Source organism: Colius striatus, chromosome 2 (assembly GCF_028858725.1).
Source record: "Colius striatus isolate bColStr4 chromosome 2, bColStr4.1.hap1, whole genome shotgun sequence".
Taxonomy (NCBI): domain Eukaryota; kingdom Metazoa; phylum Chordata; class Aves; order Coliiformes; family Coliidae; genus Colius; species Colius striatus.
In genome coordinates this window covers 47,805,127-47,818,906 of record NC_084760.1, presented here as the reverse complement: position 1 = coordinate 47,818,906, position 13,780 = coordinate 47,805,127, and the positions used below count along the sequence as shown (strand labels likewise).

The 13,780-nt window shown below is 65.3% G+C and overlaps 2 protein-coding genes and 3 non-coding genes across 6 annotated transcripts; 3 read left to right on the top strand and 2 right to left on the bottom strand.

Annotated features, from left to right (window-relative positions):
• Positions 1 to 133: 133 nt before the first annotated feature.
• On the bottom strand, positions 134 to 6,557 carry SLC5A6 (solute carrier family 5 member 6). 2 transcript variants are annotated; one of them, XM_061989710.1, is made up of 16 exons: positions 6,394 to 6,557; positions 3,760 to 4,238; positions 3,373 to 3,438; positions 3,137 to 3,188; positions 2,971 to 3,038; positions 2,710 to 2,864; positions 2,375 to 2,515; positions 2,167 to 2,296; positions 1,987 to 2,075; positions 1,791 to 1,903; positions 1,629 to 1,696; positions 1,448 to 1,534; positions 1,155 to 1,339; positions 960 to 1,063; positions 767 to 888; positions 134 to 674 (listed from the first exon to the last, which is right to left on the bottom strand). In XM_061989710.1, the coding sequence occupies exons 2-16, from the start codon at positions 4,087 to 4,089 to the stop codon at positions 522 to 524; spliced, it is 1,863 nt and encodes a 620-aa protein (XP_061845694.1). In that variant the 5' UTR covers positions 4,090 to 4,238; positions 6,394 to 6,557; the 3' UTR covers positions 134 to 521. The 2 variants fall into 2 exon arrangements, with proteins under 2 accessions (XP_061845694.1, XP_061845695.1); XM_061989711.1 differs by lacking the exon at positions 3,373 to 3,438.
• A 262-nt stretch (positions 6,558 to 6,819) lies between these two features.
• ATRAID (all-trans retinoic acid induced differentiation factor) lies at positions 6,820 to 9,420 on the top strand. Its single transcript, XM_061990135.1, has 7 exons — positions 6,820 to 7,068; positions 7,351 to 7,481; positions 7,778 to 7,849; positions 8,622 to 8,693; positions 8,787 to 8,908; positions 9,007 to 9,107; positions 9,223 to 9,420. The coding sequence occupies exons 1-7, from the start codon at positions 6,835 to 6,837 to the stop codon at positions 9,325 to 9,327; spliced, it is 837 nt and encodes a 278-aa protein (XP_061846119.1). The 5' UTR covers positions 6,820 to 6,834; the 3' UTR covers positions 9,328 to 9,420.
• A 486-nt stretch (positions 9,421 to 9,906) lies between these two features.
• LOC133625036 (U1 spliceosomal RNA) lies at positions 9,907 to 10,070 on the top strand. The gene has a single exon (XR_009818337.1). It is a non-coding gene; the product is annotated as a U1 spliceosomal RNA (small nuclear RNA).
• A 1,452-nt stretch (positions 10,071 to 11,522) lies between these two features.
• Positions 11,523 to 11,686, bottom strand: LOC133625035 (U1 spliceosomal RNA). The gene has a single exon (XR_009818336.1). It is a non-coding gene; the product is annotated as a U1 spliceosomal RNA (small nuclear RNA).
• A 1,824-nt stretch (positions 11,687 to 13,510) lies between these two features.
• LOC133625030 (U1 spliceosomal RNA) lies at positions 13,511 to 13,674 on the top strand. The gene has a single exon (XR_009818331.1). It is a non-coding gene; the product is annotated as a U1 spliceosomal RNA (small nuclear RNA).
• The last annotated feature ends 106 nt before the right edge of the window (positions 13,675 to 13,780 follow it).

Below are 13,780 nucleotides of genomic sequence, written 5' to 3'. Positions count from 1 at the left end.
GGGCCAAGGCTGCTGCCATAAATCTGCCCTGGCTTGGCAAGGTGCCCACTCTGGGAACAGCAGCCCCCCCACACACATGGAGGGGAGACTTTCATGTCTCCTGGCCTCCCAGCGGTGGGGCTACTCTGACACCTGAACTCCAGAACCATTTATTGGTGAGACACAGGACACTGAGACAGCTTATGGGGGGCTGAGATGGGAAGGGGGATGCAGGGTGGCCCCTGGCCCAGGAGCGGTGCATAAGGCACGTGGCTGGGCCTGGGGCAGCCCAGTGCAGAGAGAGCACCGCTCCTGCTCACCCCTGCACCTGTGATCCTAGAGCCCTCCAGCTGGGGGGTGCTGGTCAGCTTAGGATGCCAGAGGGCCTGAGGCCAGCCCAGTGCTGCCCATGGGGTGTAGCCCCCATTCCTTGCAGGGACCCAGCTCCTCCCTGGTTGCATGGGAGCACCCCATGGATGTTGGTACCCCTGGGTCAGAGGCACTGGGGAAGCGGGCAGCTGAGATCCCCTTGCTGGGGGAGGTCAGAAGGCAGTCTCCTCCAGCGCATAGGCAGGGGCCGTGACTGCACGGATGTACCCCTGTCCCTCCTCCTCCTTCTGCTGCCTGGGGCGGGGTGGGGTCAGGCCATTGGCCAAATCTTTGCTCTTCACTGTAGTGTCCTCATGGTTGTCATCCTGAGAGGGCAGAGCAGGTAAGGGGCAGAAGGAGCATGGGGAAGCGGAACATTGAGCCCCCACCCCACCCCCTGGGTGCCGTGGCCGCTCACCTGGACAGGGATGCCCAGCCCACAGCAGAGCCACTGCTGGTATTTGTGGGGCAGGCAGCAGAGCAGGCGGGGCAGCACAGGGTAGACAGTGCGTGAGTCCAGGGCTGCTGGTGGCGTGGGGCCTGGGGGACAGAGGGGAGGGTGAGTGGGGTGGGAGGGGAGCTGCTGCTGGCCCCCACCGCCCCGCACTCACCAGTGAGCAGGCTGACCAGGAGCCCCACCAGGATGACAGTAGTGGAATTGTGGGCACTGTACCACATGTATGAGAGGCTGTAAAACTTCTGCAGCCCTGTGGGGCTGTGGAGATGGGTGTGAGGCGGGGGGGACAGAGCAGCACCTCCTGTCCCACAGCGCCCCAGCTCCGAGCCCCCTGTCCTGTCCTGCTCACCTCTGTGGAGCCGGTGTGGGGGTCAGCAGGGTGGTGGCGAGGATGGTGGTGAGGTTTCCAGCAGGTGGGACTGCAGTACTGTTGGGCAGGGAGCTCCCCCCGGCTGCTCCTGTGCTGCTCAACAGACTGCCGATGCCCACCCAGAAGGCCATGGCCAGACCCGCCAGCAGCCCCATGACGGCACCCTGTGCCAGGGCAGAGGAAGCCTGCTGACCCCTGGCTGAACTCCAGGCCCCCTGGCACTGCCCCTACTATGGGGTCTGTGTCCCCGGCTGGGCTGGGCTGTCACTTACCGTAGAGTTGGCACAGGGAAAGAACATGCCCAGGCAGAAGAGCCCCAGGAGCGGACCCCCCACCATCCCAAAGATGCTGATGGCTGCCTGGAAAGACATGGTACTCAGCGCCCCAGCACTCAGGATCCCCTTGCACCCCCATCGTGCTCTCAAGCCAAGGGTCCCGCATGCTCCCCGCTACCTGCAGCACAGGGCCCAGCATGGAGGACACGTAGGCCATCCCCAGGCACAGCAGTCCGTAACCCATGGCTGGGGAGAATAGTGGAGGGAGTCACAGAGGTGCTGAAGTGCCTACGCCCGTGCCCCCAAGGGGTCAGCTGCAACTGTCAGCCCCCCTACTTACCCAGCAGCTTGGAAAACAGCGTGGCCCGTGACTCCGACAGCCCAGGGAAGTAGGGACGGATCAGGTCCTCCATCGTCACCGTGGCCAATGAGTTGAAGGCAGAGGAGATGGTGCTGAGGAGGAAAGTGAGACAGAATAGGCTCAGCCAAGACCTCCCCAGCCTCCCTTGCCTCCAGCTCTGGGGTCACCGACTCACCTGAGGGACCCGCTGAAGAGGCAGGCAATGAAGAGCCCAGGCAGCCCCGGCAGGTCCTGCAGCACGTCCATCACGAAGTACAACACCAGCTGTGGTAGGGGAATCAGTGCCCATTGGGCTGGGGCTCAGGTCCAGCCCCATAGGCTGCGGTGGGGGGACCCTCACCAACCACCCACCCACCTGGTCGGAGGAGATGGGGCCCTGGGTGGGTGCCAGTGGGTGCTCCCGGTCGTAAACAAACATGACGAGGCCAGTGAGGCAGCTGAGGCAGAGGACGATCTGCTGGCAGGGGAAGACGGCGTAGCAGGAGCTGTGGGCGCCAGGTGGGCATCAGAGACTGTGAGGGTGCCCGGCCCAGCCGCGGAACTCCATCCCCAGCCCCACTCACAGCTTGGCCTCCAGCTCGCTGCGGGCGCTCAGGTACCGCTGCACCTGTGCCTGGTTCACGCCGTACAGCGATAGCATCATGAAGACACCCCCCACGGCCAGGGTCCAGAAGGTGTGCCGCTTGAAGGGGTCAGGGTCCAGGCTGCGGAGACGTGCCCCTGCTGGGTCACGGCACTGGGCATGGCAAAGGGGGCAGCGTGGACAGCCTCCCCTGCCCCTGCCATCCCAGGGTCCCTCTCCCCCACCCCCGGCTGTCCCACGTTTCCCCATGGCATGAGGTGGGGTGCCCAACCCTGAGTGGGCACGGGTGTCTCAGCACAAGGCCACATCACTCACTCGATGCCCGAGATCTTTCCCTCCTGCTCTGCCACGTGCCAGACGCGAGCCATGCCGCCCACTCGCTGAGCACCCACCACGATCACAGCCAGCTGCCCCGCAAACATCACCAGCGTCTGGAAGACGTCTGTCCAGATGACGGCCTTCAACCCGCCCTGCAGAGCCACGGCATCTGTCACCACAGCCCGGGGGGGGGGGACTCAGGATGCCCCTAGCCAGGCAGCGGTGAGCCCCCTGGCCCCACAGCAGGCAGCAACTCACCAGTGTAGTGTACAGGGTGCAGACCAACCCTATGGTGAGCACTGCGCTCCAGAGGTCAAAGCCTGTCACTGGAAGCAGCAGAGGCCATGAATGAGCAGGGAGACAGCAGCTCCCCCAATGCATGACATGGTTCTTAGTGTCACTGCCCACTCTCAGCCCCTCTTACCTGCATTGAGAGCCAGTGCAGGCGCGTAGAGCACCACGCCCATGTAGATGACCTGTGGGGAGAGCAGCGCTGCAGCTGTGCCCCCCACCCTGTGCCCCTCCCAGGGAGAGCAGCACTGCAGCCCTGCATGGCTCTGTGCCCCCTCAGGCCCCCGGGAAAAGCAGTGCTGCTATGTACATGGGTATGTACAGCCCTGTGCACCTCCCTGTGCCCTCCCAGCCCCCTGCCCTGCTCACCATCTGGAAGATGAAGGTGACAGTGCCAAAGATCCGTACTGTCTTGTTGAAGCGCAGCTCCAAGTACTGCGGAGGAGACGTGTCAGGGCACTGTCCTGACTGGGTGTGGGCTCCTGAGTGGGGGAGGTGTCCCCTGTGTCCCCCATGTCCCCCCATGGCAGTGGGGGAATGGAGGGGCCAGGCAGCTCTGTCCCAGCACCACTGAGACCAGGGCCAGTGAGGTGCCCAGGACCAGGACAGATGCTGGACAAGCCGGGCAGGTCTGTGGGGCATGGCAGGCTGAGCACTGCGACAGGGGCAGTGAGGGTCTGGGAGCCAAAACTGGGCTCATCCAGTTTTGACAGCTCATCCCCCAAGGCCACGTGCCCACCTGCACGTCCCACTCACCTCATAGGTGCTGGTGATGCCCAGGCGGTAGAAGATGGGGATGAAGATGTGAGCCGGAATGAGCAGTCCCAAGAAGTAGGAGCAGCCGAGGAACCAGTACTCGGTGCCAAAGTGGTAGATCTCGGCTGGTGCACCCAGGATGGCCACAGCCGACTGGAAACTGGCCAGCAAGGAGAGGGCAAGAGGAAAGCAGCCCATGTTGCGGCTGGCCAGGAGGAATTCCTGCACTGTGCGCTGTCGGTCTCCGCTCAGGGCATAGAAAAGCCCAATGGCCAACGACAACACCAGCAGCAACGCAAAGATGCTGTAGTCGATCACCGTGAACTCCATGGTGAGCGTCTCTCGCTGCTGCTGCCCTGCCGGAGCTGCCGCTGCCCGGCCGCCTGCCCCGGCTCTGCCCTGGCAGCCTCATGGGCACAACGAGCCCTGGCAGCCGCCCTGCCACTGGGTCCTCCCCGGCATCTCCCCGGCACCTGGAGCTGTGGGAGGAGCGATGGGTGTCAGTGCCGATGTCCCGCGCCAGGAGCTGCACCAGATGCTGCCGAGACCTTCGCCCGCTCCTGTCTCAGCCTCAAGGACCCGGCGCGGGGGAGGTGAGGCTGCTCAGCCCCTCAGCCTTCCTCCTCCCTCTGGGTTGGGCTCGGCACCGCGGAGTCCACCCCCCCCCTCCGGCTTCCTGACCTGCCGCCGCCAAAGGAAACAGGTGTCTCTTCCAAAGAGCTCCGAGGCTGTGATTGCAACAACAATCGCGCCCAGGACCCTGGCACCACAAGCCCTGCCAGCCCCGCCGAGCCCGGCAGAACCGGCCCCGCACGGCCGAACCCAGCCGCACCGCCCCCGGTGCACCACAGCCCGCCAAGCCCGCCAGCACTCAGCCCGCCGCGACCCAACCGCCCCGCCACCGCGCAGCCCCGCCAAGCCCCGCAGAGCCGCCTCCGGTGCCAGAGCCCCGCCAAGCCCAGCGGGACGGCCCCGGCCCTGGCGCCAGCCAGCCGGTACAGCCCAACCCGGCACAGCCCCCCCAGGACCAGCACAGATCCGCCAGCGCCGCGGCGGCAGCCCCCGCAGCGCTCATCCTGCGGGACCGGCCCCATCAGTCCCCGGCCCTGCAGGAGCCGCGGACAGGGCTGGGGAGGGCAGACGGGCAGCGAAGCCCGAGGAGACGCAGGCGGAGCCCTTGAACCTCACTCATCTCAGCGGAGGGTGGGCAGGGTGACCCCACAACACACACCCCAGAGAGCCAGTAACAAAGAGACAGAGAGTGGAGAGGTTTCCAGCCTCAGAGCCACCGCTGGCACCTGGCACCCTCAGGCCCACTCACAGGAACATCCACAGCGGCCCACGCTGAGCCCCAGCCCCAGCTCCATACACAGCAGAGGGAGGGAGGTGGCCGGGCAGCTCCAGGAGAGGGATGGGGAGAAGGCATGAGCACAGACTCCCTGCTCTGCCTCCACCAGTGAGGAGGAGGCTGCAGGGAGCTGGGAGTAGCAAGTGCTGCTTGGCAGGTGCAGGATGCAGAGGGACTCCAGGCTGCCGTGTCCACGGGGCAGCGTTAGGGCTGCTACAGTCCAGCACAGGGCACGTGGAGACCAAAGGCAGGCTGCCAGGGGTGAGGGGCAGGCAGGGGGGTGGGCGCTGCGCATCGTGATCCCATGAGGAATGCCTGCCCGAGTCATGCTTGAGGGGATTATTACACTGGCCCACGCCAGGCACCCCTGCCCCTGGCATAGCTTGCCCGGGCCTGCCTGCTGTGGGGGCCACGGGCGGCTGTGTTGGCATGGGGCATTGTCAGCACTACGCGGGAGGGAAAGGGGTGAGAGGGCAGCCTCCCCGCCTTGCACACCGTCCTGACTGGGACACCACCCCAGCGGCATGGCACATAGGCAGGGTCCAAGGTCACCCCACCGCATTCCACCCTAGAGACTAAACACGGGATGAGCCACCGAACCGGCACCGCAGCCCCAAGGCTTTCCATGCTCCAGGGGCCCCTCGGTGTCCCTGAGCCCCCGCTGCCTCCAGCCCGGGCGTTCCCGGCCCAAGGCCTCTCTCTCTGTCCCCAGGTGACCCCGCCTGAGGTCCCGCTGCCCCGAACTGCCCGTATCCCCGGCCCCAGCGTCCCCCCCACCCCCTCCACAGCTCCAGCGTTCCCTGCCCTCGGTGACCCTGCCTGAGACCCCTGCCGCCCCGCCCGCCGGTGTCCCACGCCCCCGGTATGTGGCCCCGCTTCCCCGGCCCTCGCTTTGCCCTTCCGCTGTGTCGGCCGTGACCCACTCGAGACCTGGCATGCCTGTCCCCCCGCTGCCCCCTTCCTTGTTGCCCCGTGTCCTCCGTGACGCCGCTCGTGGTGCCCGGCTCCTGTGTCCCCTGGCCACAGCCCCCCTCCCCTTCCCCGGGCCGCCGGGGCCCCCCTGCCCACGGCTCTGCTCCTCGGCCCCATTCGCCCCCGCTGCCCGCAGTGACCTCGGCATCCCGGAGCCTCAGTGTGGCCGCTGGCAGCCGGTCGCAGGATAAGCCCGCCCGATAGCGGCCCCGCACAACGGCCCCGTCGCGTGGCCCGAGCCCGGCGAGGCCGGTCCGGAGCCGAGGTCGGGCGGTGACCTTGAGGGTCCCCGGTGGCCCCGGACTGACACTCACCGGCGGCGGCGACCGGTGCGGCGGAGCGCGGCCCACGTGCCTCCCTGACAACCGGCCGCGCGCGCTGAAGACGTATGGAGGCGCTTCCGCCTGGACCGGCCCCCGCGCGCGCGGAGGAGTCAGCCGCCGCCGCCCCCGCCACAGGGGAGAACGGAGCACCTGGGGCCGGCGCAGCCGCCCCGGCGCCGGCCGCGCTCCGCCGCCAGTGGCGGGTCACCTCGCCCCTGCGCCGCGTCGCCGCGGGGGGCCACCGCGGCCGCGCACCGAGTCCAGAGGGCAACCGGCCCTGGGCAGGGGGAGGGCACGGTCGGGGCCTCCCGCCGTGTCCCGCCCGCAGCCCCGAAGTGGCTCCGCCGGCGCCCCGCAGACGGCCCTTCCCGTGCCGGGGCCGAGGCCGGGGCCGCAGCGCTGGTCCCGCGGCCGTGCCTGAGAGGAGTGAGGATGGCGGGACGGCCCCGGTCCGATCCGGTCCGGTCCGACCCACCGGGACAGCGCCGCCCGGTGCTCCTCGCCGCGCCCGACAGGGGGCGCCATCGCACCGGACGTGTCCGGCGGCGCGGGGCGGTCCCGGAAGAGCCCCGAGTGGGAGGGGGCGCGGAGGCGGGAGGCGGTGGGGCAATGGGTGTCTTCGCGTTCCTGCTGTTGCTGCTGCCGTGGGCCGCCCGCGGCGCGGCGGTGAGCGGCGGGGACCGGGGGAGGGACCGGGTCTGACGGGGTCGGGGGATTCGAGGATGTGGGAAATTGGGGGTGCCCGTAGTCGGAGGGTGCTTCCGGCTCCCGGCGGTCGGGAAGCGCCCAGGATGGGAATGCCCAGGGGACGGCGAGTGCCCACTCGAGTGGCTCTGGCAGTCAGGGCTGGGAGGGGTAGCCCGGGGGTCAGGGGGATACCCAGGATACAAATGCCGGGGGTCAGGGCTGCCGGTGCTGCCCGGTTCCCGCCGAACGTCCCCGCCCCAGGTGTGCGGACGCTGCCCGGGGCCGCCGCGGAACGGCTCCATCGTGGCCCAATACTGCGCGTCCCAGGCTGGCACCGAGAGTGACGGGCGCTGCTGCCGGCAACGGGGAGCATCCTCGGAGCGTCTTCTCGGGTACGGGGACAACGGAGAATGGGACGGGGCTGGGGTAGGTCACGGGAGAGGGTGGTGCACGGGGGCGAGGCAAGGGTGGGCTGAGGGCACAGGGGGAGTCAGGGGAAACATGATGAGGGTGCTTGGGTGCAGAAGGATATCTGGCACAAGGGGTAACCGGGTGAATGTTGGGTGATGGGTGATGCAAGGGGGCTGGGAGAATGGAGGGGGGGGCATGGGCAGGAGACATGTAGAATGGGGCTGTGGGAGGTGCCAAGTGCTGCTATCCCTGCCCCCCAACCTCTGCCCACTCCCAGGTTGGACCTGAGCAACTGCTCCCTGCACAGCCTACCCCTGGAGCTGGCTGAAGCCACCGCTGTCATCATCCTGTGAGTCTCTGTGCTAGTTCGTGCTTTCTCCTGCTCCCCACAAGGGACTGAGCCAGGCTGGAGTAGGTCTTATGGGACACCCCCTGAGGGTTCCCATGGGCTAGCACAGCCCTGCCTGAGTGTCCTCCTGTCTCTGTGCCCCACCATCCCCAGGTCCTGTGGCACCAGCCACTCTCTGCCCTGTCTGAGCATTGTGGCAGTCAGGGGAAAGTCCCCAGGGACTAGAAAAAGTAAAACGTTGCCCCTGTTTCTGAAAGGAGGGAGACACTGGGAACCACAGGCCACTCAGCCTCAGCCCTGTACTGGGTCAGAGTGGGGAGCAGGTCCTCCTGGAAACTCTACATGGGTGACAGGGAGGTGGCTAGTAATAGCAAGCATGGCTTCATCTGTGACAAATTGTTCCAGGCTGGCCTAGTGGCCTTCTACAGTAGAGGGACCATGCTGGTGGAGCAATGGGTATCACGTACCTGGGCATCTGTAAGGCCTTTGCAACACCCACGTGGCATCCGTGACAACAGCTGGGGTGTCCTAGTGACAGGCAGCGTCCCTTGGGGCTCTGCGTAGGGACCGGTGCTGTTCAATGTCTGTGACCATGCTGAGATGCATGTTACAATTGAATTTTTGGGGGGAACTGGCATCCCCAGGGCCCTGGGCAGGTGTGGGGAAGCTCCTAGGTCCTGCATCTGGGTCTGGGCAGCCCGGGGATCAGCAGAGGCTGTGGGTGGCAGGCTGAAAGCAGCCCTGCTGAAAAAGTCCATGTGCATGTTTGCAGGGACCTGACAGACAACCCCCTGATGTCCCTCCCCAGGAACTCCTTCCTGGGCTACACCCACCTGCAGCGCCTGTGAGTACCAAGGCTAGGGGGAGAGAATGACAGGGTGGGCTTCAGTGGTGCTGGGTGCTGCCATGATGCTGGGTGCTGAGCTCTACTCCCCAGTGCGGTGCCACTGACGCTGGAGTGCCCAGGTGGGAGCAGCGCCTGGGAGAACGTGACAATGGGTGAGAATGACCGGCTCTGCCAGGGCCAGAGGAACCCCTGCAACAGCTCCCAGGAGCTCGGTATGGTGGGGACTGGGGGGACATATGCCTGGCACTGGGTGCCAGCGGGGCTGTCTAGCCTTGGCCTGGCTCCATGAACTCCCCACTCTGCTCCCCAGCCTGGCCATGCCCTGAGAATGCTGCTTGTGCACCAGATGGCCCCGGCCTCATCCAGTGCCTCTGCAACAGCCCCTTCCATGGCTACAAGTGCCTACGTGAGGTGAGCACACACAGGCCAGGCCCACCCCGCTCTGAGTGCCGCCTGGCCCGCACTGGAGCAGTGTGGGGTGCAGGGGGCGGTGGGGGCAGTGCCAGTCACTACTGCTTTCTTGCAGGGCACGTTCCCCGTGCTGCTTTTCTGCAGTGTACTGGGAGTCATCACCCTGTCCCTGTCTCTGCTGCTGTGGGGAACTCAGCGCCGGAAAGCCAAGACCCACTGAGCAGGGCTGTGGGAAGGCTCTATGTCCAGGGAACACTGGAGCCTGTATTACCTTGAGAAGGCTGGGAAGTAATAAAGCCCATGACACCCTGTCTGTGTGTCTTTCGAGTCATTCCCACATGCGGGCTGGCAGCCGTGCTTCAGGCTCCTGGCCCGCAGGGTGGGGACCTGTGTGCCTTGCGGGACTCTTGGAGCAGGAGCCAGGGCGAGACCGGAGACTGCCCCAGCTTTAGGCAGCGCTGGAGAAGAGCTCCTGCTACTGCCCGCACCCAGAGTACTACGCTGGAGCCGTGGCGCGCAGCGAGACCGGGACAGGCGGGGGGCGGGGCCGTGCGCAGGGGCGTGTCCATGCAGATGAGCAGACCCCGCGCGGCACCACGGGACACTCCCGCACCGGCCTCGCGCCGCACATAGGCACATGCAGGCGCTGCACGGGAGCCGCGGGGCCGAAAGAGCAGCGGGTCGGGGGTCTCTGGGGATGTGCGGGGCTTGTGTGTGTCGCGGTTGGTTGGTGTTTGTGTCGGCGTGCGGTGTGTGTGTGTGCGCGGGTGTGTGTCGGGGCTGTGCGGAAAACACACTCATACTTACCTGGCAGGGGAGACACCATGATCAGGCAGGTGGTTTTCCCAGGGCGAGGCTCATGCCTTGCACTCCGGGTGTGCTGACCCCTGCGATTTCCCCAAATGCGGGAAACTCGACTGCATAATTTGTGGTAGTGGGGGACTGCGTTCGCGCTCTCCCCTGATTTTCGCTGTTCAAAAGCAGACTCGGGAAATGATTAACGGAAAGGATTGGTTCGTGTTTCTTGATCGTGTAACGACTGTGCTTGATCCTGTCGCGTTGATCCCGGTCACCGCAGGCTGACGTCAGCGGGGCCCCCTGCAGTCACCGCGGCTGACCCCCCGGAACGGGACGCGCCGCACGTCGCAGGGACCCGCTCGGCTGTCATGAGGTCCCGACGCGTGTCTGGGACTTTGTCCCGCTGTACCTTTCGGTCCCCGATGGAGGGACCTGCCCTGACCCGTTGCTGGCCCCTCCCGTGTGAGGCCGTCGGGAGAGCAGCGCCTGAAGGGGCGGTTGCCCGGCTTTGCTTCCCGCGGCTCGCTCCCACGACCACCGAGCACCGGCCGACTGCAGCCGGAGCCCACGCTGTCTCCTGACGAGAAGCGGTAGCTCGACCCCAACCGCGCGCTCGGGCTCTGCGGGCAGCTCCGTACATCCCTCCGGCGGATAAGGTGGGAACAGCGGAAGCCTTTGATCTCGTTTACATCTGGACAATGATGTGTGAAGTTCCTCCCTTGGGATCGCACTTAAAAACGCAGCCACTGGTTCAAATGGCGCCCGATGCCTGTGGAGGCCGGGCCGGCGTCTCGCCCTGCTCTCCCACAGCACAGACCCGCTCAGGCAGGGCCAGTGCCACCGGAGACGTGCCGCTGTGGATCATTTACGTCGGCGCGCTGACACGTCCCGTGACGGGGCGGGTCACAGCCGAGGGTCAGGCTGGGAAGGCGGGAGCCTCTCTGCAGGGATGCCGTGCCCAGCGCCAGCGGCAGACGTGGACGCTGCCTCCCGGGCACAGGCGGCGCGTGCTGAGGCCGCCCCGAGATGTCCGAGGGCCGTTCCCCAAACCCGCCCCGCGGGTTTGAGCCCCGGGCACAGCTCGGCTAGTTGCCAGTCGTGCTTGTGACGCCGTCTCCGGGCTGCAGCAAGGCCCGTGGGGCCGTCTCGCCGAGGACGGTGGTGCCGCAGCCCGGAGGGTCCCGTCCCCTCGTCCCGGTACGCGATCGCCGTTCGGGTGCGGCCCTGGCCCGTGAGCGCCGCTGCCGCGGAGCGAGAGTTTGCGGTGCCGATCTGTTCCCTCCCTTCTCCCCGCGCATGTGCCACCTCCGTCAGTCCGGGCAGTTAAAATGTCCCTGGATAGTGCCGAAAGTCTCTGTCCCGAGCGCCTCGAGGTGCGGGAGCCGCCGGGCCCCGGGCGCTGCGTGACACGGCGCAGCCTTCCCGCCCTTCCCGATGGGCACAGAGCCTGTCAGAGCCTGTCTGCTCCCGCCACCCGCCACCCGCACCTTCCACGGGCGGCCGTATCACAGGAGCCGCTGCTGCTGTCTTGGAGGCCATAGCATTGAAATTGGAGGTTCAGCTGCTTCAGAGGAATCCTCCTGCACAACGCATCTTCTGCTTTTGAACAGCGAAAGCCAGGGGAGAGCGCGAACGCAGTCCCCCACTACCACAAATTATGCAGTCGAGTTTCCCGCATTTGGGGAAATCGCAGGGGTCAGCACACCCGGAGTGCAAAGGATGAGCCTCGCCCTGGGAAAACCACCTGCCTGATCATGGTGTCTCCCCTGCCAGGTAAGTATGAGTGTGTCTTCTGCACCGCCCCGACACACACCCGCGCACACACACACACCTCACGCCGACATGCACACAAACCAACCGCGACACGCACGGCCCCGCGCGCCCCGACCCGCCGCTCCTCCGGCCCCGCGGCTCCCGTGCGGTGCCCGCGCATGCCCGTGTGCGTCGCGAGGCCGGTGCGGGAGTGTCCCGTGGTGCCGCGCGGGGTCTGCTCATCTGCATGGACACGCCCCTGTGCGGCTTAGCTCTGCTCCTGCCCTGTAGGCCCCGCTCCTGTTTCGGGGGTAGGGACTCGCTGTGGAGGTGCGGGGCTCGATGCGCGTGGGGAAAGGCCAGACCCGTCTTGTCGCAACTTCCCGCGGGTAGATGTCAGAGTGCCCACGGCTGCACGCGCACAATCGGGAGTGGCAATGACCTCATTGCCCAGCGCTGGCAGCTCTGCGGGGGTGGGGGCAGATGGGGAGGCTGCAGCCACCACCTGCTCTTTCCAGATAGTTCACCCGAAAATTAATAACATTAGTTAGATTTATAGGCTAATTAAATTTTGCTGACATGCTAAGGCTCTTACTTATGTTTCTTACTGGGGAGGGCCAGAGAAGTCCCATGATGTGCTCACTGCTTTCCTGCCACATCACCCCTTGAGGTGTGGAGACTCCTACTACCTTCATCTTTTGGTCAGGAGTGGTGGTAAAAGAGCCCCCAGTGCTCTGGGAGGTCAAGATCCATATCTGCTCGGTCCCCCTATCCTGTCACCACTCCTACTGCTCGATGGCATGATCCCTGACAGTCTCCAAGTCCAAGCGCTTCTCAGCTCCTCATGGTTGGTCAAGGTCTGCAAGGCCAAGCAGCAAGGTCCAAATACCAGGAGAGGAATGAGGGATGGGTTGGAATGTGCCAAAGGGCACAAGGGCCCATGGGGTCACAGGCAGGGACTGCTGGGTCTGGTGTGCCACAAGTGTCGGCATTTCCCATTCCCCATGGAGAGCATGGGGGACATTTGGCTGGCACTGTGTGGTTGTGGCTTGACTCCTTCACACCAAGTTGTGCCCATTGTGCTGCTGTCAACACCCAGATCTCCCTTGTACCGGCACTAGGGGTTACTGTCTGTGATGGGTTTGTGTAGAGCCACTTTTTGCTTAGTAACAGTCGCAGGGAGATGCAGTGCAGCCATGTAAGCAGTTCTCAAGGATTCCCCTGGCTCTGAATTGGACCCACCTCTGGCCCAGCCTGGCCAATCTGTCACCTCTACCACCACTATTTAAAAAGGTAAATCTGCAGTTTGTAGGGGGAGATGAAAGGATGAGACAAAATGGAGGTGTTTTTGTGGACTCCTTAGTAAGAGAAGGAGGAAAGGAGGAGGAGTATCGGACTGGACACCCCTCTGCAGCCCATGAAGAGAGAGCAGCCATCCCAATGTGACCCACTGAGGGCACGGGTGGGACTGAGAGTCGCCTGCAGCTCTGGGAGGATCCTGTGCCAGGGGGAGGGATTGCAAATGAGAACAATCCCAATCCGGTGCCAGTGCAGGTGCGGGATCCACAAAGGCGTGCGGCGGAGGGTGCCTGGGGAATGGGAGTCGGGGGGCAGTGACTTCTGGGGCGTGTCCATGCAGATGAGCAGACCCCGCGCGGCACCACGGGACACTCCCGCACCGGCCTCGCGACGCCCACGGGCACGCGCGGGGGCCGTGTGTGAGCCATGGGGCCGGAGGAGCGGCAGGTCGGGGCGCGCGGGGCCGTGCGTGGCGCGGTTGGTTGGTGTTTGTGTCGGCGTGCGGTGTGTGTGTGTGCGCGGGTGTGTGCCGTGGCGGTACGGTACAGCAACTCATACTTACCTGGCAGGGGAGACACCATGATCAGGCAGGTGGTTTTCCCAGGGCGAGGCTCATCCCTTGCACTCCGGGTGTGCTGACCCCTGCGATTTCCCCAAATGCGGGAAACTCGACTGCATAATTTGTGGTAGTGGGGGACTGCGTTCGCGCTCTCCCCTGACTTTTGAAGTGTAAAGGAAGACTTGAGAATGTTGGATTTGGGTATAGCGCAGAATGTAGCTATGTTGGTGGAACTTGGAAGAGAGCCCGCACCGGATGAGCGAGT